At 43.3% G+C, this 25,437-nt stretch overlaps 3 protein-coding genes across 7 annotated transcripts in view; 1 reads left to right on the forward strand and 2 right to left on the reverse strand.

Moving 5' to 3' along the window:
• Positions 1–4,523, reverse strand: part of USP13 (ubiquitin specific peptidase 13) — a 120,449-nt gene extending 115,926 nt beyond the window's left edge. For 2 of the 5 annotated variants that reach the window (XM_081954217.1, XM_081954216.1), the window contains exon 1: positions 1,530–1,637. Coding sequence is in view for 3 of the 5 variants with exons in the window: in XM_081954213.1 (XP_081810339.1) it covers positions 4,242–4,397 (156 nt within the window). In the remaining 2 variants the exon portion in view is untranslated. Of the gene's footprint in view, positions 1–1,529; positions 1,638–4,241 lie in introns of those variants that run through there. The other 3 variants (XM_081954213.1, XM_081954214.1, XM_081954215.1) reach the window with 3 other exon arrangements.
• Positions 4,524–7,649: 3,126 nt separating this feature from the next.
• NDUFB5 (NADH:ubiquinone oxidoreductase subunit B5) lies at positions 7,650–16,308 on the reverse strand. Its single transcript, XM_081955110.1, has 6 exons — positions 16,037–16,308; positions 13,876–13,961; positions 11,999–12,065; positions 9,682–9,743; positions 9,103–9,209; positions 7,650–7,930 (listed from the first exon to the last, which is right to left on the reverse strand). Exons 1-6 carry the CDS (start codon positions 16,161–16,163, stop codon positions 7,810–7,812), a joined length of 570 nt encoding a protein of 189 aa, XP_081811236.1. The 5' UTR covers positions 16,164–16,308; the 3' UTR covers positions 7,650–7,809.
• Positions 16,309–16,315: 7 nt separating this feature from the next.
• Positions 16,316–23,988, forward strand: MRPL47 (mitochondrial ribosomal protein L47). The gene is made up of 7 exons (XM_081955109.1): positions 16,316–16,447; positions 18,678–18,820; positions 19,673–19,733; positions 20,779–20,875; positions 22,476–22,606; positions 23,504–23,599; positions 23,714–23,988. Exons 1-7 carry the CDS (start codon positions 16,359–16,361, stop codon positions 23,817–23,819), a joined length of 723 nt encoding a protein of 240 aa, XP_081811235.1. The 5' UTR covers positions 16,316–16,358; the 3' UTR covers positions 23,820–23,988.
• Positions 23,989–25,437: the final 1,449 nt, after the last annotated feature.

Genomic DNA, 25,437 nt, shown 5'->3' on the forward strand with positions numbered 1-25,437 from the left:
TGGGGGAGGGGGAAGCAGGGTGCGCCAAAAGGAGACTCTATGGCCAGGGGTGTGTTTTCTGGTCAGCTCCACAATTGATGGGGCTTTTGGTTAGGACAGGTAGGAGAAAAAGGACGCCGCACTAGGAGGAGACTCTAAGGTGGGGGGAACCAGACTTCTGGTCGGCTCCAGAATTGAACCGGGGGCTTCCGGTTAGGACCTTTGTGGCTCTTTGAGTATTTACGTTTGCTGACCCCTGCCCAAGGATGAAGACATACAGGACTTTCTAGATCAAAACTAAGATATTTGGACTCAAAACCCTATTGGTAACCAACTCAGCAACTGTTCAAACAGGAAAGTATATTACAATTTATGTACAAACGTGTGCATGTCAGCCAAGCGAGCGCATACCATTAAACATGGTAGCGAGGACAGATGGTCTTAGGCACAGATCTGTATGTTTATGAATTGGAATTAGGCTTGCAAATCACTTCAATCGACATAAAACTACAACGCTACAAAGCATGCTCTCTGCTGAGTCACAGGCGGCCAGCCAGAAGGTCAGCCCTCGAGAATGAAAAAGAAAACAAAAATCTGAATTCATTACTCCCAAATAATAAGGGGAGAAACCAGACAGCCAAGCCCCCACCCTTCTGTTCAGCTGAAGCTGACCGTTGCTCAAATGAGAATATCATACTTGGGACAGACAATGAGGGGGGGGGGGGAAAGGAAAGGGGCTGTATTGACTTTGCAGTGCTGAGCGACAGCTGGAAAAGTTAAAAGGGCTCAAGCTAACATCAGAAGGAGAATGTGTGCCTTTCTTTCCAAGCTCTCTGGCTACTTTTGACTTCAATCTGCTAAATCTAGAAGAGTCACTCTTTCGTGCATCAGCTTCTCCTAAAATAAAATATATCTCCCCTGTTACATTCACTAGCTCCTAAATATAAGGGGCTGCGAGTGTAATTACTCTGTTTTTCTTCCTCCTAGCTAGCAAGTAGTTGCAAGTTTAATTATCACATTGAACAGCCTACAGGTGGAACTATTTGCTGGTTCAACTTTAAGATGTATGAACTTCACCTCAAGACTGGCTAGGAATCAGAATAGAATAGAATAGAATAGAATAGAATAGAATAGAATAGAATAGAATAGAATAGAATAGAATAGAATAGAATAGAATAGAATAGAATAGAATAGAATAGAATAGACAGAGTTGGAAGGGACCTTGGAGGTCTTCTCGTCCAACCCCCTGCTTAGGCAGGAAACTCTATACCAATTCAGACAAATGCTTATCCAACATCTTCTTTAAAACTTGTGTTGGGGCATTCACAAAGGCAAGTTGTTCCACTGATTAATTGTTCTAACTGTCAGGAAATTTCTCCTCAGTTCTAAGTTGCTTCTTTCCTTGATTAGTTTCCACCCATTGCTTCTTGTTCTACCCTCAAATGCCTTGGAGAATAGCTTGACTCCCTCTTCTTTGTGGCAACCCCTGAGATATCAGAACACTGCTATCATGTCTCCCCTAGTCCTTCTTTTCATTAAATTAGACATACCCAGTTCCTGCAACTGTTCTTCACAGGTTTTAGGAGTTTAAAATCTAGGAGTTGAAGTTCACACAACTAAAACTTGCCCAAGTTGAGAAACACTGAGCCAGCCAAACACATTTCATACTGCATAAGCTCAGAAAACTATGTTACTCAAGAGAACCTGGTTAAATTAATACTGCAAAGAAAAGCTTACTTTTCCACTTCGAAGAGAAGCAGTTAGAAGTCACAAATAGCTACAAAAAAATAAAATTAAATACCACTTTATTTCTGCCCCCGGAGTGGAAATAAGGAATTGTAATCAAGCACTTTTTTTTTCTTTGTTCTTGCCTCACAGTTGATTCTCAGTACTCAAAACTAATAAATATCGAAACTCCATTTATAATTAAACTCGATGTTTTGTTCAGGTTTAGGGAAAATCAAAACAAATTTCCCTCTAGATAAAATGATAAGGTAGGTTCACAAGAGGAAAGAGTGAATCTATAGCACAGATCTCAAAAGCAGGGCAGTAACAGACGGTCAATCTGGAACCAAGATCATAGGAGATACGTTTGCAACCCCATGAGTTCAAATTCCCACTCCAGATGGTACGAAATGCAGGCAAAAATGCATCTGTAGCTCAACCAGTCATTCCTGCCCCCATCCTTGCAAAATATTGGATAGCAACCCACTGAATTTCAAGTGCATATAGTCCTCAGCTTACGACTATAATTGAGCCTAGAATTATGGTTGTAAGATATTGTGGTCATAAGTTGAGGCACCACATGACCAGACCTGATTTTTTTCTTTTTTTTACATTTGTTGCAGTGGCTGCTCAGTAAACACTAGCATTGTTAAGCAGGGCCGTATGTAGCTCTGGGGAACTCTGTCATAACTCTGAATCGTCATTAAGTGACCAATTGTTAAAATTAGAACTACCTGTTGTAAGTTAGAAAGCAGCATCCAGGCAAGTCTATGACAACATAATCAAAAATTACCAGGATTAAAAAAACTGATGTTGATAAATCAAAAGAGACCACAAGGAACTAGCTTAGCAGCTTGGAAAGATATCAAGAAAGCAGAGACGAAACAATCATTATTAGCCAGAGAAGAAGTAGAAGGGCTGATAATATGGTAATTTAAGAGGCTGAAAAACTGACCGGGTGTTTCATACAGCTCACTTAACTTTGTCACTTTGTTAACCCTGAGTTTGCACCACGTGCTGAATCATCAGCTAACCAAATTAGTTGGTTAGCAAGGTTCTAATTTGGTTCTCACCAAGATCAATATTAAAATTAAGGTACTGAGTAAAGGCAGCTACTTTAACAAATACCTCTAACATATCTGGTTCAATACATAGCATTGTGAGGAACACACAAGCTAAGGGGGAGGAAAGTGATTTTTTTCAGATCTGGCTGGCAACCCAAGAACCAATAAGGAAAGACAGGGAGGGCAGCTGATGGCTTAAACCAGGGGTGTCCAAACTTGGGAACTTTAAGACTTGTGGACTTCAACTCCCAGAATTCCCAAGTTTGGACACCCCTGGCTTAAACAGCAGAATTGGGCTATATTGCCAATAAAATGGGATGAGCTGCATATGGAGGAAGGAATCTATTCAGAGGCTTGTAACCAGCTCCAAAGTCCAACTTTTTGGGTCTCCTGGCAAAATATTTGCATCAAGTCCAAGTGGACTTGCAACTCCAAAGATATATCCATTTGGAATGGAATTGGTTTGCCATTACTTTTAGGTGAGATTAACAGAGTTGGAAGGGACCTTGTAGGTCATCTAGTCCAACCTCACACACACCCTGCCCCGCCCAAGCAGGAGACCCTACACCAGGGGTCAGCAACCTTAAACACTCAAAGAGCCATTTGGATTGTTTCCCACAGAAAAGACCCGGAGCCACAAAACCTACCAGGGGTCAAAAAGCTCAATAAAACATATGCCGGCAGGTGTCGCGCATTGGCGGTTGTGACACATATTTTGAACCAGAGGGAGCCGCAGCAGAGGGATGAAAGAGCCACATGTGGCTCCAGAGCGGGCGGATTGCTGACCCTTGCCCTACACCATTTTTCACAAATGGCCATCCAATCTCTTCTTGAAAGTTGTGATGAAGCTCTCACAACCTCCGAAGGCAACTTCTGTTCCATGGGTTGATTGTTCACCCTTTCTTTCACGCTTTTTTTTTAACCTTCCCAATCTGTCCTTTCTCAACCTGGACATTTCCTGGTGGCCTCCCATCCAAGCCCTCCCCATGACCAAATCCAACTCCCTTTCGCCTTTTCCTACATCGGCTAGGCGCTGCCCCCAAGCTGGGCATCAAAACGAAGTAGATAGAAGACGCGCAAGTCACCTTCTCCAGAAAACTTCACTTCTAGGGGAGTCCCAGAAAATTGGGGTGAGGTAGAAGTTGGGGAGGGGGGAATAACTACAGGTCCGCCCAGCCTTTCCCATTCAGACCGATCGACCCAGGGATCATGGAATTCCGCTGGGGACGAGGGGAGATGTAGTCCGAGACGGAAAGGACAGGTGGGGAGGGGGGAAGGGGGTCAAAGCCTCGCCGCGCAACGGGGCCAGGGCGACCCCGCGGGAAACCAAGCCGGGCAGGCAGTGGTTGGGGGGGGGGAGAAGGGACGCGTGGGATGGAGGGTCCCGGGAGAAGCTGGGAGCGCGCAGAGCCGGGATCCCCCAGCCCGCGGAGAGCGGGGAAGGAATCCGGGCGGGCGGGCGCCGCTACTTACGGGCGAGTCGTAGGAGAAGGCACACTCGGTCTTGTAGACGCGATCGCCGGTCTTGGGCACCCGGATGGTGGGCATGTAGGGGACCAAGAGCTCGCCCACGTCCCCCGCCGCCACCGGCGCCTCCCTCCCCTGCGCGAACAAGGCGGCCCGCTCCATCTTCCCCGAGAGCTGCGCTGGCTGGCCAGGGCGCGAACAGACGGTCGGCCGAGCCCGGGCAGAGAGACGCGGACAGGGGCAGAAGCGCGCAGCCGAGGCCGGCCCGCCCGCCCGGAGGGGCGGAGAGACGCTATTTTTAATCCAATGGAAGGCAGAGCAGCGGCGGCGCAGCTGCTTCTCCGAAAGCGGCCCCCGCCCGCCGGCCCCGGGGAAGCCCAGCCGGTGAGGGGCCGCGGTCGGGGAACGCACCTCGGGGGTGGCTTGGGGGTCCGGTCGCCGCCCTCCCAGAGGAACAGCACTCTGCACCTGCTCAGGGGCTCTCTGGCTCTCTCTCTTTCTTACTTTCTCTCCCTCCCTCCTTCTCTCTCGCTCCCCTCTTTCCTCCCTCTCCCTCTTTCTCCCTCCCTCTCCTCCCTTCCTCCTTCCCTCTCTTCCTCCCTTTTTCTCTCCCTCTCTCTCTCCCTCCCTCTCCTTCTCTTTCCCTCTCCCTCCTTCCCTCTCTCCCTCCCTCCGTCTTTTCCTCCTTCTCCCTCTCCCTCTTTCTCCCTCCCTCTCTCTCTCCTCCCTCTCTTCCTCCCTTTTTCTCTCCCTCTCCCTTTCTCTCCCTCCCTCCGGTTCTCCTTCTCTCCCTTTCCCTCTCTCCCTCTCTTTATCCCTCCCCTCCCTCCAGCTCTCCTTCTCTCTCCCTTTCCCTCCTCTCCTCTCTCCCTCCCTCTCCTTTCCTTCTCCCTCCTTCCCTCTCTCCCTCCCTCCGTCTTTTCCTCCCTCTCCCTCTTTCTCCCTCCCTCTCCTCCCTTCCTCCTTCCCTCTCTTCCTCCCTTTTTCTCTCCCTCTCTCTCCCTCCCTCTCTCCTCCTTCCCTCTTTCTCGCCCTCCCTCCCTTTCTCTCCCTCCCTCTCTCTTCCTCCCTCTTTCCCTCCCTCCCTCTCTCCCTCCCCTCTTCCCCACCCCAAGAGTCTGAAGAGGAGTTTGCAGGTGGGGGTATTTGGGGGCAAAGGGAAATTCCAGGGCTGGTCCTTCAAAAGAGGGAGGAGAACAAATGGATTGTGTGAAACGTTGAGCGTGATCGCATTCACACAAAGGGCTAACCAGGGCGGAAGAGGAAGTTACCTGCCACTTGCCAGGAGTCATGCAGTAGCTGAGCCAAGTCAAGTCATCGACTTACAAGAGTTTGTTTAGTGACCGTCCAAAGTTACAACAGCACTGAAAAAAGTGACTTATGGCCATTTTTCACACTTACGACCATTGCAGCATCCCCGTGTTCACATGATTTACATTCGGACGCATGACCACTGCAGCTCCCGCAGGAGAGGTGGCTCAGATCCACAAACCATGCGGGCGACTGCTTTTTGAACCATTGCAGCTTCCGGATGTTTTCCAAGGGCAGCCCCATGTGGAGCACACTGCAATAGTCAAGACGAGGTAGCTAGGGCATGAGTGACTGTGAGAAGAGATTGTTGGTGTCCAGGAAAGGGCGTAGTTACAACTGTAGTTGTACAAAGGCCCTCCTGGCCAGTCACATTACCCAGAGGATGTGCAGTCACAACTTTGAGGCTGGATTGTAATTAACTTTTTTGAAGTGAGTTGTAAAAGTTTGAATAGTTGCTGGCAAACAGTAATATAGTCAAGGACTACCTGTGTTTGTGTGTAACTTATCTTTTAGTCAGATTTACTGAGGCGGAAAAAACCTGATACCACATTATAATGCCTTGGTAAGGCCACACTTGCATTCAGTTTTGGTTGCCACGATGTAGAAAAGATGTGGAGACTCTAGAACAGTGATGGTGAACCTATGGCACGCGAGGCTTTATAGGAGCCTGGGGAGGGTGAAAAGAGCCTCCCCCGCCGCCGCCCCCCCCCCCCCGTAGGCCCTCCGGAGGCTTTGTGAGCTTCCCTGAAGCCTCCGGAGCGCAAAAAACCAGCCCTACAAACCGGAAGTCCTCCTCTTGGAGGCCCTGGTGATCTGCACCTCCTTGCTGGGGGTCTCCTTCCTAGCAGACTTGGAGGTGCTCTTCTTGGAGGAAGACCTCCCTCTGGTGACTGGGGGAACCCCTCTGGAGGTCCCCTCCCCTGGCTCCGAGTCCCCTGAGGATCTAGGGCCTACCGCTCCTCCCGCTCCTCGTGGCCTCAACCATGCTAGTACTCACGTTCACGTTCACCACCTCCTCCTGTTGTGCCGGCCTCGGCTCGACTGCGCATCCTGCACCTTTAAAGCTCGGTGCACCTCCCGAGCCTGCCGCCGATCCGCGGCCCAAACACCAGCCCACCACCAACAGCTGGGCCCTCCCAGGATTACCAGCGGAGTACCGGCCCAAGTAACTTCCTCCTGGATCCGGCAGTGGCTTCTGGGCGCCCGCGGCATCTGTAACCAGGCACGCCAACCACGCGCTCCAGTCATGTGCTTCTTCAAAATGGCCGTGGTCCAAGATGGCGACTGCCAAACATGCGGTCCGAATCTGCCGTTCCGATCCTTCAGGAAGCTCTGGAAGGCTGTCTTCTGCCGGTTCTCAGCTTCCTGCGATCCTCCGTCGACTGAATCTCCTCGGAGCTTGCGGCTAGGATAAAGCCCCCCCGCCCGCGACCGTCCAGCCGCTCAGAGGCTTTCCACTAGCACAGCAAGCACCGCTTGAGAAGCTAGCAGTTGGCGAAGCACGCGTGAAGAGGGGTGATCCAATAGAAATAGCTGAGTTGCTGAAAGGTAAGGTTTTCGAAGTGAAGGGAGAGTCAGGAAAGCACTCCTTCTGGGCCGAAGACTGAGGTTAATCTGGGGAAGTGAGGAGGAGCAGAGGTGTGGCCTCAAGATTTACCTCAGTCTCCAGGCAAAAGGGCTGTGTTAATACCCAGATGTAACTCCTCCCACGCCCCACTTCGGAGACTCAGATTCAAATCTCACCCTGGCAATGGAAGATACTGGTTTGTTCGTGTGATTTTTATCTGGCCTTTATTATCTTTACAAATAACTCAAGGCAAACATAACCACCACCCCTTCCTTCTCCTGTTTTTCCCACAACAACAATCCTGCGAGGTGGGTTGGCTGAGTGAAAGAGACCGGCTCAAAGTCATTCAACTGGTTGATCTGGGCCAGTTATTCTCTTGGCCCAACCTACCTCACTAGCTAGGCCTCTTTGTGCTCTGGAATGAAAGGTAGAATGTAAATCAAATCCTAAGCTTGTAGGGAACTATATTAAACCGAATGGGGTTTATTCTGGAGCACGCACATAAAAAAGATACCGCAAATGAAAAAAAAAAAGTCTTTCAGTTACTACAAGAACATTTATTTATTTAATTACACATGTAAGGCCGCCCAATTCTGTGTCTACCCTGGGCAGCACACAATGTGATTTAAGTTAGGTATACATTACATATTTTAACTGCTCTGTAGGGATGCCTGCCTGAGATTCCAGCTGAAAGTCTCAGAAATCAGGGTTGGCTTTAGGAGCATAATCAACCAGAGATGTGCCTGGGGCGTCCTCTTGATGCCACGGTCCATCCCCCCTTTCGTACATTAGATGACTTGCCTCTGCTTCCAATTTCCTGTTGAAGGAAAGGAGAGGAAAGAGATAAAAAAGAAACCGTGAAGCAATATTTTCTAATATTAGCCACGTGGTTATATTTCAGTAGCGCAGAAAATGGTCTGTGTTTAATTTGACAAGCAGAGATGGAAAACTATATGCTACTGATACCTGTGCTTCTTTTACTAAGCATCTTGCCCCCAACTTGGTTGACCTCCAATCAAATAGACGTCCACTCCCAGAATTCCACAAGAAGCCTGGCCATTGATGAAAAATCTAAGACTAAATTGTAGGCTTAAGATTTCCTCCTGCTCCATATCTATCAGGAAGGGATAAACTCTATCGTCTTGCTGGCTTTCAGACAGCTTCCTCTCCAGTCTGAATAGAGATGTGGTTGCTTTAATGAGTTGGTTACTCAGCCTATCTTTTCAGAAAGCATATTATTTTTTTTCTGAAAGGCAATGTCAGACATGCATCTAAGGAAGTGAAGATTAGATAAAATATTCTCTCTTGGGGTAAGGGAATGGTTCTGACCTAGGCTTCCCAAAAGCATGAAGCAAACTCCTTGTCCCGTCAAAAATCCCTTTTATTGATTTACTGTGAATTCTGCTCATTCACATCCAGCGAAGTCGTTCAAGAGAGAATTTACAGTCACAGACCTTATCTGGCTTGGACAGCTGCCAGGCCGATATCTGTAAAACTTAGCAAGGAGTCTCGGAGAGTCACGAACCAATTAAGCAAACTAATTGCCTCCTGCAAACTCCACTCCCCTTTCACTCCTCTTTTATTTCCTCTGGGAGGGGCTGTTCATCGTCCACCTGTGGCCTTACTAGGATGATGATATTGATATTCTTAAGGAAAGAAGGAAGGAAGGAAGGAAGGAAGGAAGGAAGGAAGGAAGGAAGGAAGGAAGGAAGGAAGGAAGGAAGGAATATCTGCATGATAGAAAAAGCAAAATATGATATCATACATGATGACATATTTTGTTCCCTTTATCAGTTAACATTCAATCCTCTCCCTATGTTTTATCTTGAGCTTCCAGAGGGAAGGTGGGATGAAAATGCATTAAACAAGTTAAGTGGTAACTCCATAAACAAAACAGCACTCAGCTCCTACCTCACACCTGAAACAATTGTTCAGCATTTCTCTTAAGAAACAAACAACAACTACAGGTACGCTTCTAGTTTCTCCTACCTTAACTTCTTTTTCTCCATTTCAATATGTAATCTAGCCATTTCCTTTTCATATTCCTTTTCAGGTGGACTGTAGAAGTAGCGTGAAATCCAACGACTTACAGGATGCTGGAAGGAAAACCAAAGCAGGCATTACAAAAGAATTGTGATCAACTCTATTGTATTTTGCTTGCAGAAGGAAACTACAGGCATCAAGTGGTTGGACCAAGGTCCCAGAATTTTGAAAAACAAAAGGCGGCAATCAGCCTTCCGTTAACTAAGCTGCTTTTCAGAATCACCCCAATGTCAGCTTCCAAATTTTCCTCTGATATTTCTCATATGTCCTATGTCACCATGCAAAGGTGTTGCTAGGTTCTGGGTTTAAATGAAAACCGATTCTCTAGAAACTCAATTCAGTTGTGAATGCGATTCTTCACAATATCGTGCATACACATAATTAATTATCACATTTCTTCATAATCAATACAAGAAATTGGAGAATAAAAATGTGAAGCCAATTAATCTAACTTTCAAGAGCTTTATTCTCCTAAGGCTGACTTACAAAATTCACAGGTTTTTTTTCTTCACATTTGGTACTTACTTTATAATACTCCCAATGTTCTGGAATATAACCTTCTGGGATCTCAGCCAATTCAGCTTGACCTAGGCAGAGACAAGATCATTGTGCTTCAGTGCAACAGACATATAAAAACATACTGATGGAAGAACACAAAGTCAACAAATGTGGCCAGTCACAATTTATTGTCGGCCTAACAGGAGGATAATCTCTACATTTGTAATCCTATTGAATACATATTTATTCACCAAATTCAATCTATATCTATAAAAATGGCTATGTGTCTGTGTTCCAGCATAACTCTGGAACAATTTCAACCAAACTTGGTTCACATATTACTTACTCTCTGAAAACAAATACTGTGGGGGTAAGACACCCCCTAATACCCCTCGGAGGGGGGGGGGGGTTCTGTTAAGATACAGCCTGTTGTGCCTAATAATGGCTTCTACTGTACTGCCAAAAAATGGCTTTTCCTGTAGTGCTGTGGAGTTGCCATGGTAACAGCTTTACAGTACTCCACAAGGAGGCTCCCTTTGGTAAGGGGGAAAATCCAACATTAGAAATTGCGGCGGCGTTAATGGAAGGAGGGTTGGATAAATAAATACCCGGGCAGCATCAGGTTATCAGCTAGTGATGAATAAATAGCTTCCACAGCTATTTAAAAATAAAACAAAAAATATAACATGTATTGTACTTTTACGCAGCAGGGATTATGCAATACTTTTTGGATGTTTTGATTCTCATTTTGCATATGTCAATCATCATCTTTGTGTTATCATTTTAATCCATTTTTTTTAAATGATTCCAAAGAGGGGAACAATTAAAAGCATTTCTAATAAATTTTTTAAAAGATTGATTGCAACACAATATAAAATCATTTAACGAGCCAATGACTATTTGGATTAACAATGGAAAATTATTACTGGACTTGATTATGTTTTAGTATTACTATTTTTATTTTTTGTAAGGCCAATGGATAGAGATAGATGATCTTATAATTTTATAAAATGTATTGTTGCTTAATAGATAATTAAGGATCTAAGGAAATAAGGTTTGTTTGAAACGAAGGATTAGTAATGGTAACCTGAACACAGGATGCTCAATAATAGAGATGTATTTAATCATGCTCGATGGATAACCAGGGATTTTATTTCTAATTGTAAAAACTGATGCACAAAAACCTGTAACCAAACGACACGCTTGACGAAATTGAGGAAAGTTTTTTGTATGTGTTGTTTTGTTTTTGTTTGTCTTAATTTTTTTGTTTTAAAAAACCATTTAACAAGTTTAAAACCACAAAGCTATGATGCAGGGAAATACCAAGAGAGCAGTACCAATTTAATACATTTGTGGATGACCAGTATGTCTGAATTTGGGGCTGGAAACAGAAGAATGACAACATTATCCAAAGGAAATGGGAATTTCACAATTAGGGTATATCACAATAGGAACATAATGAAGAAAGCAACTTTAGGCTACTGCATCAAAAAGAAGCAAATGAATAAAAAGAACCCTTTGAACATACATCCAGAAAGCTAGGAGCTTTGGCTCTTAAGCCAAATCTCCTTGTAACAGAGCAGGGGTGTCCAAACTTGGCAACTTTAAGACTTGTGGACTTCAACTCCCAGAATTCCCCAGCCAGCTCTGCTGGCTGGGGAATTCTGGAAGTTGAAGTCCACAAGTCTTAAAGTTGCCAAGTTTGGACACCCCTGTAATAGAGAGAGCCATGAAGATGCAACGTGATGTAGTCCATTATCAATTTCATAAGCCAAGAAAAAGCAGAAAACCATCAAGAAACTTCTTTCGAGGCTTTTAAAAAAAATTATGTAGCCCAGCCATCATCAAGCTGGTAATTAATTAGACGGAAATTTCTAAAATTCCAAAGGAATTGATTTGAAGTCCAAATATCTGGAGGGCACATAATGGAGAAGAAGGATGGTTCTTCCCGAAGATGCTTTTTCCAAAAGGAACCCGGACTTTCTTGTCGTCGCCCCCCCCCCACCCCATTCCTTTGGAAATATTTCACTATAAATCCTTACATTCTCCACCAGTCAGTTAGAACTGAAGAAGATTGAGAGGATGAGAGACGAAATGTTTTCAAAGGAAAAAAAAAAACCCAAGAAAGTCCGGTTGCCTTTTGGGAAAAGTATCTTTGTAACAACCATGATGGGGATGATTAAGTATCTTCATAAACATTTAGCTGATGGTTCTTCTCTTGTACAGGGAAAACAAAATTAATTCAATATCACTGAAACAGCAGTCATTCAGAAATGATACAATTATCTGCAATATTCAGCAGTACAAACCAGAACAGAAGATTCTAAAGTGCAGATGTACTTACCGATAAAGATATTAGCATAGGCTATAACAAGAAGCACTGGGATTCCAGTTAACAAAACATACCAATTCTGTTTTTTTTATAAAAAAAAAAGACGGGGGGGGGGGAGAAGAGACAGCAAAGTCAGTACAAAGCAAGTCCACACATTTTTCAACTCTTTATTTACAAGCTGAATTATTATTAGTGTACTTTTCTTCCACCCTGACATATATGCAGAAAATTCCCAGTATTTTCAGGATCACTGAAAGATTAAATGCAATAAAGTTTAGGAGCATTTAGAAAGCATGGTCCAGTACAGGAATCCAAATTCGTTTTTATTTATGGTCCCACAGCAAGAAAGGAATCTAAATTAAAGTATCCCTGATAAAAGTCTGCTCTTTAATACCTCCAGTAAGGAGAGTTTATTACTTCTCAGAGTAATTATATCCACTATCAAACTACTCTATGTAAGAGGCTTTCTTAACATGCAGTTGGAATTTGCTTTAGGTTTGCATGATTTCCGGTATCCTGTAGTGTAGAACGGGGGCGTAGGGGGTGGAGAGAGAACTTACATTTGTGTGACATCATTTCAGGTATCTAAAGAAAGCTAACATAACAGCCTATAACAATGATGGCAAACCTTTTTAGCACAGAGTTCTGAAAAGGGACCGTGCGCTTGTGCGCATCTCGACGCAACCTGGAAGAAGAGCTGCCAAGGGGGCAAGCGTGCGCCAGAAAAAGAAATTGTGGTTTCCGGCGCTCACATGTGCAACAGTCAGCTAGTCTTCCGGTTACCGCATGCTACTGCCAGAAAATGAAAAACCAGTTCTTCCAGTTTCCAGCAGTGCCACACGCACAGAAACCAGCTGAACATTATGCGCGCATGCGTGCCGGAAAGTCGGAAGCGGAAAGGGCACTGCTGCATGTGCCAGGCGACATGGCTACGTGCGCCACTTCGAGCATGCGTGCCATAAGTTCGTCGTCACGGGCCTATAACATAAACTCTTTCTAAAGATGCTGAGACTCTAGTCTAGAAAGGGCAGAGAACAGCCACAAAGATGGCTGGAAACCTATGATGAATGTGGCTGAAGGAACTGGGTATTTCTAGTCTAACAAAGAGAAGGACTAGGGGTGACGTAACAGCGGTTTTCCAATATTTGAGGAGCTGCCATAGAAAAGAGGGAGTCAACCTTTCCTCCAAAGCTCCTGAGGGCAGGACAAGAAATAACAGAAGAGATCACTTCCGGTTTGCTCAGAGGGTCTTTTTTTGCCCTCCGGAGGCTTGAGGGAAGTCTCCTGAAGGTTCCGGAGGGCCTTCGGGGGGCAGGGGGGGGGGTTGCCCTCCATAGGCTCCCATAAAGCCTCTGGAGCCTGGGGAGGTCAAAAAAAGGATGCAAAAAATGGGGGGTCACGCCTGTAGTGTGCACATGCGCACTGGGGGGGTCACGCATTGCATTATGGGTGCGGCACACCCCGCACGACCCTCCCTGCGCTCCCCCACTTATGGCACGCGAGCCAAAAAAGGTTTGCCATCGCTGGTATAGAGTCTCCTGCTCGAGCACAGGGGTCGGACTAGAAGACCTCCAGGGTCCATTTCAAGTCTGTTCCATTGTTACTGTTACCTCAGCCTTCTTAGAAAAACATTACCAACTCCATCACCCTTTTCTACAACACTTAATTTTTACTCCCCCTCTATCAATCCACTCAGCATCTCAGCCAGTTTTTCAAATCCTTCTTAAAGAGTGATGCCCGGTATTAGATAGTATTGGAGAAAAGTGGAATAAAGTGAAACTAATTATTCCTGTGATTTGAAAACTATATTTCTTTTCACGCAGCCTAAAATTACTTCCCCCAACCCCCCTTCCGCACAAACTTTTTCCAGGCCCAGTTCCTAAACTTACCATTAATCTCACAAACCGATGATCATAAAACCGTGTTGCTCTGATGAAAAACATCTTTTTTCCTTCGCTGGAATAGCGCAGTGAAACTGAAAAATTAAATTGGCATCTTAGTACAAGTCAACAGTTACTTCTGATCTCTTTTCAGAATGCAAAAAAACTCTGCAATTGTTGGCCTTATTTTTCAGGATGCTGTTCACACACAGCTGTCCTGCAATAGGAAAAATAACGGGGGAACCTACCCCATTCTGTTCCACACAACTGAGGAATTCTTGTAAGATTAGTTTGACAACACAATAATGTGTTTCACAAATAAAGATCCTTGGTTTGAATGATCATATTAGGGTTAATAGATCTGGGATGCCAACAGAAAACCATTAGGTAATAGCAAGGTTATAAAGCTTACACTATGCAGGTAGTCCTCAACCTATGTCCAAACTGAACCCAAAATTTTTGCTGATGAGTGAAGACATTTGTTAAGTGAATTCTGCCCCATTTTACAACTATTTGTGCCACACTTGTTAAGTGAAGCACTGCAGTTGTTAAGTTAGTAACATGGTTGTTAAATGGATCTGGCTTCCCCATTGACTTTGCTTGTCAGAAAGTCCCAAAAAGAGATCACATGACCCTGGGACACTGCAACCATCATAAATATGAGTCAGTCGCTAAGCATTCATTTTTTTAATCACGTGACTATGTGGATACTGCAAGTCGTAAGGGTGAAAAACTGTCATGTCACTTTTCTCAGTGGCATTGTAACTTTAAACAGTCACTAAATGAACTATTGTAAATCGAGGACTACCTGTATTTTTTGCTGGCATTTAGATCGGTCTTTCTTTGGCCACTTTGAATGTCAGTTTTCTTTACTCAGAATATGCATTTAAAAAAGAAACAGTGCCAGGAACATCAGCCCCTTATAATAAGTTGATCATTATTCAGTTCTACAGAGGAATTATTGAGTCTGTCATCTGCACCTCTACAACTGTCTGATTTGGTTCTGCAACCCAACAAGACAGACACAGGCTTCAGAGGATAATCAGAACTGCAGAAAAAAACAATTGCTGCCAACCTGCCTTCCATTGAAGATCTGTACGCTGCATGAGTCAAAAAGAGGGCTGTGAAAATATCTAAAGATCCCTCGCATCCTGGACATCAATTGTTTCAACCCCTATACTCAAAACAACTCTATAGGGAACTGCACACCAGACCAACTAGAAATAAGGACGGTTTTTTTCCCAAATGCTATCACTCTGCTAAACAAATAAGTCCCTCAACACTGTCAAACTATTTACTACATCTGCATTACTATTATTCTTCTCTTCCTTGCTAATATCTACCTCTCCCCACTAATGGCTATAACTATGTTGCTTGTATCTTTGAATTTGTATTGTTTTTGTTTCCTAGTACGATTTGATAGCTTATTAGTAACCTTGACTATCACTGTTGTATCTTTTTATTCTTGATGAATATATTTTATTCTCTTTATGTACACTGAGAGCATATACACCAAAGACAAATTCCTTGTGTGTCCAATCACACTTGGTCAATAAAGACTTGACTTGACTTGACTTGACTTCTGTTGTTCTCTTCTCTTCTCTTCTCTTCTCTTCTCTCCTCCTCTCCTCTCCTCTCCTCTCCTCCCCTCCCCTCCCCTCCCCTCCCCTCCTCTCCTCCCCTCCCATTCTATTCTATTCTTCTATTCTATTCTATTCTATTCTATTCTATTCTACAGAATTCTATTCTATTCTGTTAAGCACACCTTGGAAAGAAAATGCATTTTGCCACAGACTTTTTTTTTTTACGAGGACTCAGGAGCTCAGCCCAACCTACCTCACAAGGCTGTTGTGAGGGAAAAAGTAGGCGCTCCTGAAGGAAAGGCGGATGGAAATCTATTTAAATAAATCAATGTTGGGCTAGAAAAAAACCCAACATTTGGTTCAAGCTCTCACTTTCGTTTCTCAGATTGTGGTTAATACTGCTCCCCCGTTTTCAATCCCATTGCACCCCAGGCAGAAACTCAACAGGTGAAGCTCCTGCAGGAGGGAGGACATTTCCCTTCCACCTTCAGGGGCATCTCGACATCCTTCCCAGCTCTGTCCGCTTCCAAGGTCAATTGGCCTGGAAATCTCCGGGCATCTCCTGCCCCAACCCAGCCCGTCCCTACCGATCACTCCGGAGCGACTGGCACTCGGGCCTAGCAGGGCTTTCCGCCCGAGCACCGCGGACAAGGTCAGCGGCTGCCGGAGCCCGGCCCGGGCCGCCGTTTGCAGGAGGAGACTCATGGCCGCCATCTCTGGTTCGGGCAAAGCCGCAGGCCGCGAAGCTGGGCAGTCGTGCTTTTGCAGAGAACGCTCAGGGCTGAAGCCGCGCCACCGCCATCTTTGCACCGGGCGGCAAGAAAAGTACCACCGACAAGAAACAGCTAGAGCGGCTCCGTCGATTTTTTTTCCCTAGGAAAGGAATTGTGGGAAGACGGCGGAGGCGTCATGGCGCTGGCGGCGGTTTGCAGACGGTTATCCACGGTGCTTCGGGTGACCGGCGCGAGTCGAGGCGGTGCGGCGGCTTCGGCCTCCAGGTGCGGTCCTGTCGAGTGAGATAAAGAGCCTGGGCTGCATATTGGCTTTGAGGCCTTGCAGGAAAAAATGCTGTCCTTGCGAATGGTGGCGAAAGGAAGTTGCATATAAGAGGATTGAAGCCTTCTCTGGGGAACAGAATAGAATAGAGCTTGAAGGGACCTTGGAGGTCTTCTAGTCCACCCCTCTGCTCAAGCAGGAGACCTTATACCAGTTCAGACAAATGGCTGTCCAGTCTACTCTTAAAAACCTCCAGTGTTGGAGCACCCACAACTTCTAGTGGCAAGTTGATCCACTGGTTAATTGTTCCAACTGTCAGGAAGTTTCTCCTTAATTCCAGGTTGCTTCTCTCTGAAGCCGTTCTTTGTAGGCTTTAGTCTCCAGGCCTTTAATCATCTAAGTTAGATATATAATAACAAGAGTTGGAAGGGACCTTGGAGGTCTTCTAGTCCAACCCCCTGCCTAGGCAGGAAACCCTATACCGTTTCAGACAAATGGCTATCCAACATCTTCTTAAAGACTTCCAGTGTTGGAGCATTCACAACTTCTGGAGGCAAGCTGTTCCACTGATTAATTGTTCGAATTTTAAGGAAGTTTCTCCTCAGTTCTAAGTTGCTTCTCTCCTTGATTAGTTTCCATCCATTGCTTCTTGTTCTACCCTCAGGTGCCTTGGAGAATAGTTTGACTCCCTCTTCCTTGTGGCAACCCCTTAGATATTGGAACACTGCTATCATGTCTCCCCTAGTCCTTCTTTTCATTAAGCTAAACATACCCAGTTCCTGCAACCGTTCTTCATATGTTTTAGTCTCCAGTCCCCTAATCATCTTTGTTGCTCTTCTCTGCACTCTTTCTAGAGTCTCCACATCTTTTCTACATCATGGCGACCAAAACTGAATGCAGTATTCCAAGTGTGGCCTTACCAAGGCATTATAAAGTGGTATTGACACTTCACGTGATCTTGATTCTATCCCTCTATTGATGCAGCCTAGAACTGTGTTGGCTTTTTTGGCAGCTGCTGCACACTCTTTGCTCTTCTCTGAACTTTTTCCAAGGTCTCAACATCTTTTTTGTAGTATGGCGACCAAAATTGGTTGCAGTAATCCAGGTGTGGTCTTACTGGGGTTTTATAAAATGGTACTAATACTTAATGGGATCTTGATTCTATGCCTCTGTTTATACAATCCAGGATTGTATTAGCTTTTTTGGCTGCTGCTGCACACTGCTGGCTCATATTTAAGTGATTGTCCACTAGGACTCCAAGGTCTTGATAATGCAGATCTCGTGAAAGTATGAGCTTGCTAAGGAAAAAAATGGGTAATGCCAGGATTTGGTTCCTCTACTTGAAACTATTAAGGTTCATTCAATTAAATAAATAAGTTTAAGTAGTACTCGTCTTACCACCATTTGGTTAGTGGGCATTCAAAGTTACAATGGCACTGAAAAAGTGATTTATGACCATTTTTTTCCACTTGCAACTATTGGAGCATCCCCGTGGTCACGTGATCAAAATTCAGACAATACAATACAATAGCAGAGTTGGAAGGGATCTTGGAGGTCTTCTAGTCCAACCCCCTGCCTCGGCAGGAAACCCTATACCGTTTCAGACAAATGGCTATCCAACATCTTCTTAAAGACTTCCAGTGTTGGGGCATTCACAACCTTTGGAGGCAAGCTGTTCCACTGATTAATTGTTCTAACTGTCAGGAAATTTCTCCCCAGTTCTAAGTTGCTTCTCTCCTTGATTAGTTTGGCAACTGGTTCATATTTACGATGGTTGCAATTTCCCAGGTTTATGTGATCCCCTTTTGCGACCTCCTGGCAAGCAGAGTCAATGGGGAACCCAGATTCACTTTATAGCCACTTTATAGTGTTACTAAGTTAAAAACTGCTGTGGTTCACTTAACAAGTGTGGCAGGAAAGGTTTTGAAATGGGGCAAAACTCCCTTAACAACTGTTTCCCTTAGCAACAGAAATGTTGGACTCACTTCTGGTCATAAGTCAAGAGCTATCTGTAAAACCGGAATATTTACTTTTAACTAGAGAATAGTTTTTAACCAAATGAATGACAATAATGCCATTGGTGCTTTTGAAACTAGATAGTATTTTATCCAAAGGAATATTTTAAATATACATGCTCAAGAGGGGAAAAAAACTATCTTTTGGAACGGCATCTGATTTTTCAATATGCTTAAAATGTTGTTAAAACAAATCTGGCCTTTTCTTTTTGTTCAGAGGATTCATTGATGATTGGCCAAAAAAGTCTACAGAAGTGAAGATATGTCCCTGTTCTGTGTTGCTACATACATCAGTATCTCGAAATGCTTTGGAGGAATTTTTTGATGACCCCAAAAACTGGGGAAAGGCGGTTAAATCAGGTAACATATCCTTGTAAATAAGAGAAGGTAGTATTATAAGAGATTCAGCAACAGTGCACGTTTAATCTAAATTTATAAAAATTGTTGCTCATGGAATCCATTTTTTCAAAAGTGGATATGTAAGCCATTAGTCTAATGATTAGGCCTGTGCCTTTAAATAAAAAAATGGATTACAACTATTTGTATTGTATGTTTTGGATTTACTTGTGCATGTAAAAATGTTCTAAGTTGTCCTAAATAATTTAATTGCCTTTTTCCTGACTTTAATATGCTTTCTCTTTTTTAAAGTTCTCCTGCATGAAAAAAGTATGTTACAAATGATTTTTGTTAATTTGTTTTCAGTGACTCTGGTGAAATCTTCTGTTAGCAGTGATCAATGGGTAGCTCCATGTGCCAGAAAACAAGATTTCCTTATAAAATAATCAGTGATCCCAACCCATAAATGTATATTGTTTGGCTGCCAATGCTTAAGTGGATTCTGAGCAAAGCTTTTGTGCATCACCTGAAAATTCATGATGGGGAAACAGTGTTGTGCTGCTTTTCAAGAAAAATCCAGGGAAGCTGATAATAAGTTGACTTTTAAAATATAGATAATATAGAATAGTTAAAGAAAACAACAAGGAGCAAACTGAAAAGAATCCCCTATTTAGCAGAAGAAGAGGCATAAAATGTAAGTAGTATTGGACTCTAGATTTCAGGATATACAGCTTTTAAAAGAAAACCTTTTGATTGGCTACCAAAATACTAGTTATTTTCACTTAATCAGCACAGAGTAAAAAATTAGTATAGTCTTAAAATCAGGAGACTTTCAGAAAGATGTTCTTGCTTTACTTTGCTTTGTGGTTTCCACAGGAGATTCCTGGACTGTCGAACAACTTCGAGGCAAAAGCAGCGACGATCTACATAAGCTTTGGTGAGTGTTTCTTTGTATGATTTAAGAGGCCTGTCTGTCCTTGTGACAAGCTATTTGGAGAACTGCTTACCCAGTTCAAAAATATGTATTAGATTTCATTTGTAACCACAAAACCTGTTGCTCTTGTCATGTCTCTAGCTATTCAGAAAACTATACATTTGTAGCTCAGATGCTATGAGGGAAGTGTCAATGGAGCGACTGTGTGATGTAGTACTTCAGGGGTTGGAGTAGGGGCCAGGTAAATCCCGTTCAAGTCCACCCTTAGCTGGAAAAGTGACCAGATGACTGATAAGAACAATACCTCTCAGCCCAACCAATATCAACGGATTACTATGGGGAAAAAATTGAGGAACTAAATATGTTGGCTTGATCTCCTGAAGTCAACGCAGTTTAAACATAATATGTTAATGAAGGTTATTAGTTTGGCTGAGATTTTACACAGGTTTTAAGTCATAAGTGATAAGAAAAAGAATGGCACGAGGTACAGGAGAAGGTTTTGGAGTGGCCAATACAGGTAGTCCTTGACTTACAATCTTTCATTTAATGACCATTTGAAATTACACCGTATGAGCCACAGTGGTGCAGTGGTTAGAGTGCAGTACTGCGGGCTACTTCTGCTGAGTGCCGGCTGCCTGCAATTTGGCAGTTCAAATCTCACCAGGCTCAAGGTTGACTCAGCCTTCCATCCTTCCGAGATCAGTAAAATGAGGACCCAGATTGTTGTGGGCAAATACACTGACTCTGTAAAACACTATGAAGCAGTATATAAGTCTAAGTGCTATTGCTATTGAGAATATGGAGAATATTGTCCATTGTATAACTCAAATCAAAAAATTGGGTTCTACAATGATGGAAACAACAAAACATTTTTCCAAGAAGGATATTTGTGTGTTTCAAGTATCCAAAGTTTAGTGTAGTATTTAATTCTTACAAGTTTTAACAATTTAATATGTCTCCCATCCTAAATCTATCTTCCATTCCTCATTGAGAATCATTATCCTGTCTAACAATGTCACGTAATTTGCTAATATATTCTCTTTCTCAGGTATGTCCTGCTAAAAGAGCGAAATATGCTTTTAACATTAGAGCAAGAAGCAAAACGGCAGTTAAAAACAATGCCAAGTCCTGAAAGATTGGAAAAGGTAAATTAGAGTCAAGAATGTCAGTGGCAATTGCACGTTCTTTGTTACGAATAGAGCATTAATACGCAAGACTATTTATGTGATTTAGTATAAGGAAGCTGTTAAATGTTCTTAATTTCAAGAAGTCTTTTTGATCTATTAAGTTGCCCTTGAGGTTTGTCATGAGTGCTGATTCTATGGAACTTGCCAGCCAATGGAGAAGATATTTCTGGTTCTCTAAAGAACCTGCAAGTCATATAGAGACGACATTAATTCCTGATCCAAGTGGAGAGCTAGGTCCAGAATACAGAATAACAAATTGTAAGGGACCTTGGAGGTCGTCTTGGGAGACCTTCTACCATTGCAGATAAATGGCTGTCCAGTCTCTTCAAAACATCCAATGACAGAGAACCCACAACTTCTGAAGACAAGTCCCAAAGGTGCTTTTTCAGGAGGCAACTGAACTTTTTTATTTTTTATTTTATTTTGAAGGCATTTTGCTTCTCATCCAAGAAACTTCTTCAGCTCTGACAGGATAGTGGGGAATAGAAGAATGGCTGAAGAAGCTTCTTGGATGAGAAGCGAAACCTCCAAGACACCCAAGAAAGTCCAGTTGCCTCCTGAAAAAGCACCTTTTTGGGACATCTATGATCTGGATGACTGAGAATCTCTACAGACTTCTGAAGACAAGCCGTTCCACTGATTAATTGTTTTCACTGTCAGGAAATTTCTCTTTACTTCTAGGTTGGATCATCTTGATAAGTTTCCATCTGTTCCTTCTTGTCCTGCCCTCAGGTGTGTTGGAGAAGAGGTTAAGCACCTCTTGTCTCTGACTGTCCCTCAAATTAGAAGACTGCTTTCATGTCACTCCTAGTCCTGCTCTTCATTAGACTAGACATATCCATGAGAAGTGAAATGTCTTCGAAGAAAAACCAGAAAGTCCAATTGCCTCCTGAAAAAAACACCTTTGGGTTTACTGAGAAATGTTTCTTTACATTCCCTATCCTTATCTATTTCAGTGGGTGTTACTACATAGGAATTGAAGAAAGGTATTCTTTCATTTGTAAGGAGTAATTCTGGATGGTTTCATACCTTATATTAAGGCAGTGCTTCTCAATTATTTTCTGTCATACCCCCCCTAGGAAGAAGAAAACATTTCGCGCGCCCCCGCGCGACTAAATAGTATCATTTGTCTATAAAATTGTTATAAGTACACCTCTGCATAACACTGTATCCTTATTAACGTATAAGAGAATAAAAAAAGAAAGAAATGTGGATCAATTTACAACAAAGAATAGCTTTATTAACTGTAGCAGAAAAGATTTAAAGGAGCACAGGATTTAAAGGAACACAATATTAAAAAAAACTTTAACCTGCAAAACAAAAATATATAAAATAATTTGAGCTGAGCCCCCCTTTACGGAGCCTCGCGCCCCCCCTGGGGGGCCCGCCCCACTATTTGAGAAGCACTGCATTAAGGGAACACCATGGCTTATTGTAATAAATGAATATAACCTGTAACAAGTCAATCTTGTTACAAGACTAAATAACCCTGAATGATGTTGAGGGTATAGATGAGCTCCACCTGTTGAACATCCCACTTCTGTTTTATATCCTTTAGGTTATAAAATCCATGGAAAGAATGGACCAGGTCATTCAGGAGCGGGAAGACGCTTTGCGGCTTTTGCAAACTGGTCAAGAGAAGGAATGGCCGGGTGAATGGAGATACGATTTCCTTGGGCGTATTATTTGGTAAACTGGCACATTAGATCTGTGGTGTATTTAGGGAATATTGAATAAATGCTAGGTTTGATGTAATATTGTCCATGTTCAATGAAAGAGGTAACCAAGTGGGAAAAATGTTCACCTGGATTGTGGTAAGCACTAAACAGCTAGGACACACATGTAGGAATTGCAACAAACTTGCACCCTGAAGCACTGGTGTTAAGCATGTTAAATGTTGCAGACCTATCTATCATCTGTCTGTCTGTCTATCTATCTATCTATCTATCATCTATCTATCTATCTATCTATCTATCTATCTATCTATCTATCTATCACTCTTCACATTTTCAAGAATAGTGGTCCCCAACCTTGTGCACCAGGGAACCAGTTCCATGGAAAACAATTTTTCCATGACGGGGAATGGGGGGAGGGGTTTCATGCGCTATCTAGATCCTGTGCATGCACATATGAAGTTTCACTCACATGCAGAGACAGGTTCCCAATACAGGGCCACGGCCCTTTATTGTCTGCAGCCTGCGAGTTGGCGACCTCTATTCGGCCGGAGGGGTTGGGGGTGGGGCTATAACAAGTCAACAATCTATTGTCAGTGTTCCTATGAATATTTTGAGGCAGAAATGTGGTAATGATCATGTATTTTCAGAACATTTTTTGTACTTCTGATTATAAGCCAATGAATTCAAGCTATTTCAAATAAAACCAGTATAGTACAGCAGCCAGGGAAGTCTGGGAATTGAAGTCCAAACCTCTTATAAAAAGCTAGAGGATGATTTTCTTTGTGTTTGACGGAAAGGAAGAACTTAGAAGCAGGAAACATTGTTTGTAGGTAAATCTTTCTGCAAATGCCTTCCAACATGGACGGTCGCTTTCGTCTTAAATACTTTCCCCCATTTCTGTTCTTCGTAGGTATACTTTCAGAGAATGGCCAATCCCCTGGTACTTGAATGCAAGGCACAAGAGGAAACGATTCTACTATCTGTCCAATGTCAAGCCTTTTATAAGGTAATGGTAGCATGTTTTAAAATGTAAAACATTTATTTTTTATTATCTTTATATTGAGGAGAAATAGCTTTCCCACTCCACACTTAACTTCTGGCGGTTGGTTTCATCCCACAGACTTAGATATGAGAAACAGCTGCGCATGGAACACAACAAGGAGGTGGCAAAGAAGAGAGAGAAGCGTTTACAGGAAGAAGCTCTCGCCGCAGAGACTCAGAGTTAACGTGGAACGAACTGAAAGCGTTTGACGCTTCAGAAGACCAGAGGAATAACAAAAGGGCTGCTGTAAGTGAAAAGATCATACAAATGGTAATGACTTTGGACATTACTTATGAACGGACACTAAGGTGGGAAATATTGTGTAAGTTCAAAAAATAAAACTTCATACCTGCTCTGGTTTTGTTTGTTTTTCATTTATATTTGGGCCTCCAGTCCAGAGTAAAAAAAATTGACTTACGTTTTATAAATGCCGCCTGCAACAGAAAGGACTAGGTATTGTCTGCAATTCTCTGACTAGAGTAGGAGTGTCCAACTATGGCAACTTAAAGACTTGGGGACTTCATAGAATTCTGGGAGTTGAAAGTCCACAGGTCTTAAAGTTCCAAGATGGGACACCCTTGTACCAGATCTTTAAACAAAATAAAAATTGGAATATTAAATGTTTTGCTCCATTAATCTTATTTTAGAACAGTGTTTCTCAAACTTGGCGACTTTAAGTCCTGTGGACTTCAACTCCCAGAATTGAATAGCTGGCTGGGGGATTCTGGGAGTTGAAGTCCACAGGACTTAAAGTCGCCAAGTTTGAGAAACACTGTTTTAGAATTTTTATTCAGCTTTAATTATTTTTATAACTCAGCAAACATCCTTCCCCCTCCTGTTTTCCCCACAACCACCCTGCGAGGTAACTTAGATCGAGCGAGCAGGGCTGGTGGTAAATTTGTAGTACCATATTATGCTAAGTCAGAACCAATTGCACTATATTTTTTTTATATTCACATGACCCAGCTTGCTATCTGAAAGCCCCAATGCTTTGCAGGGAACTTTGTAACAAATAATAGACCTGAAACTAAGATTCCAAGGTAGTTGTGCTTGACCAGGGAAATGGTGTGAACGATTTAAAGTTATACATAAATGACACACACACACACACAGACAGACAAGCAAATAGATGAACTGTTGTACCTTGGTAAGAAGTTAACTAAAGAAGGGGAAATGGATGATGACATTTTAGAGTAAGCTGACACAAAGTATGTGGCTTTGTTCAAGAAATGAATGTTTGTTGAAAACATACTAGAAGTGTGAGTTCAGCATGTCATAGGTAAGCTCAATACAGTGGTATTGGATCAGTGGTGGATTCCGGATCCCATTGCAACCAGTACGCACCCACCATGTGAATGCGTGCAGCGCAAGCATTCGTACTTGCCGCCCACGATACTCCAGCTGCTCGACAGCTTCGCACAAGCACCGTACACTGCGTGTGCGAAAGCCCTGATCAGCTCAAATAGCGGTAAGGAGGGTGGGCCCCCCCGGAGCACCGTACCGGAACAGTACCTGGTGCTCCCAGCAGGCCATACCGGGGCATACCGGTCATATCCCGCCACTGTATTGGATAGTTAAATATGTCTGATAAGAGATGCATCAAGAGCGAATAGTGCTAAATGAATATTGACTAAACAAGGAAGCAACCAATAGGAAAGAAGTACAGAGGCACATACTAAAAAAAAGATGATAAATCATGAAACAAAAACATCAGGTGTGAGAAAGCACAAGGCTGAAAAGGCTTTGGAGGGAGTTCACCTAAGAGACGTTTAAAATTGACTGCATACAAAATGATGCAAGGG

The sequence above is a fragment of the Natrix helvetica genome, assembly GCF_964273705.1.
Source record: "Natrix helvetica genome assembly, chromosome: 5".
NCBI classification, from domain to species: domain Eukaryota; kingdom Metazoa; phylum Chordata; class Lepidosauria; order Squamata; family Natricidae; genus Natrix; species Natrix helvetica.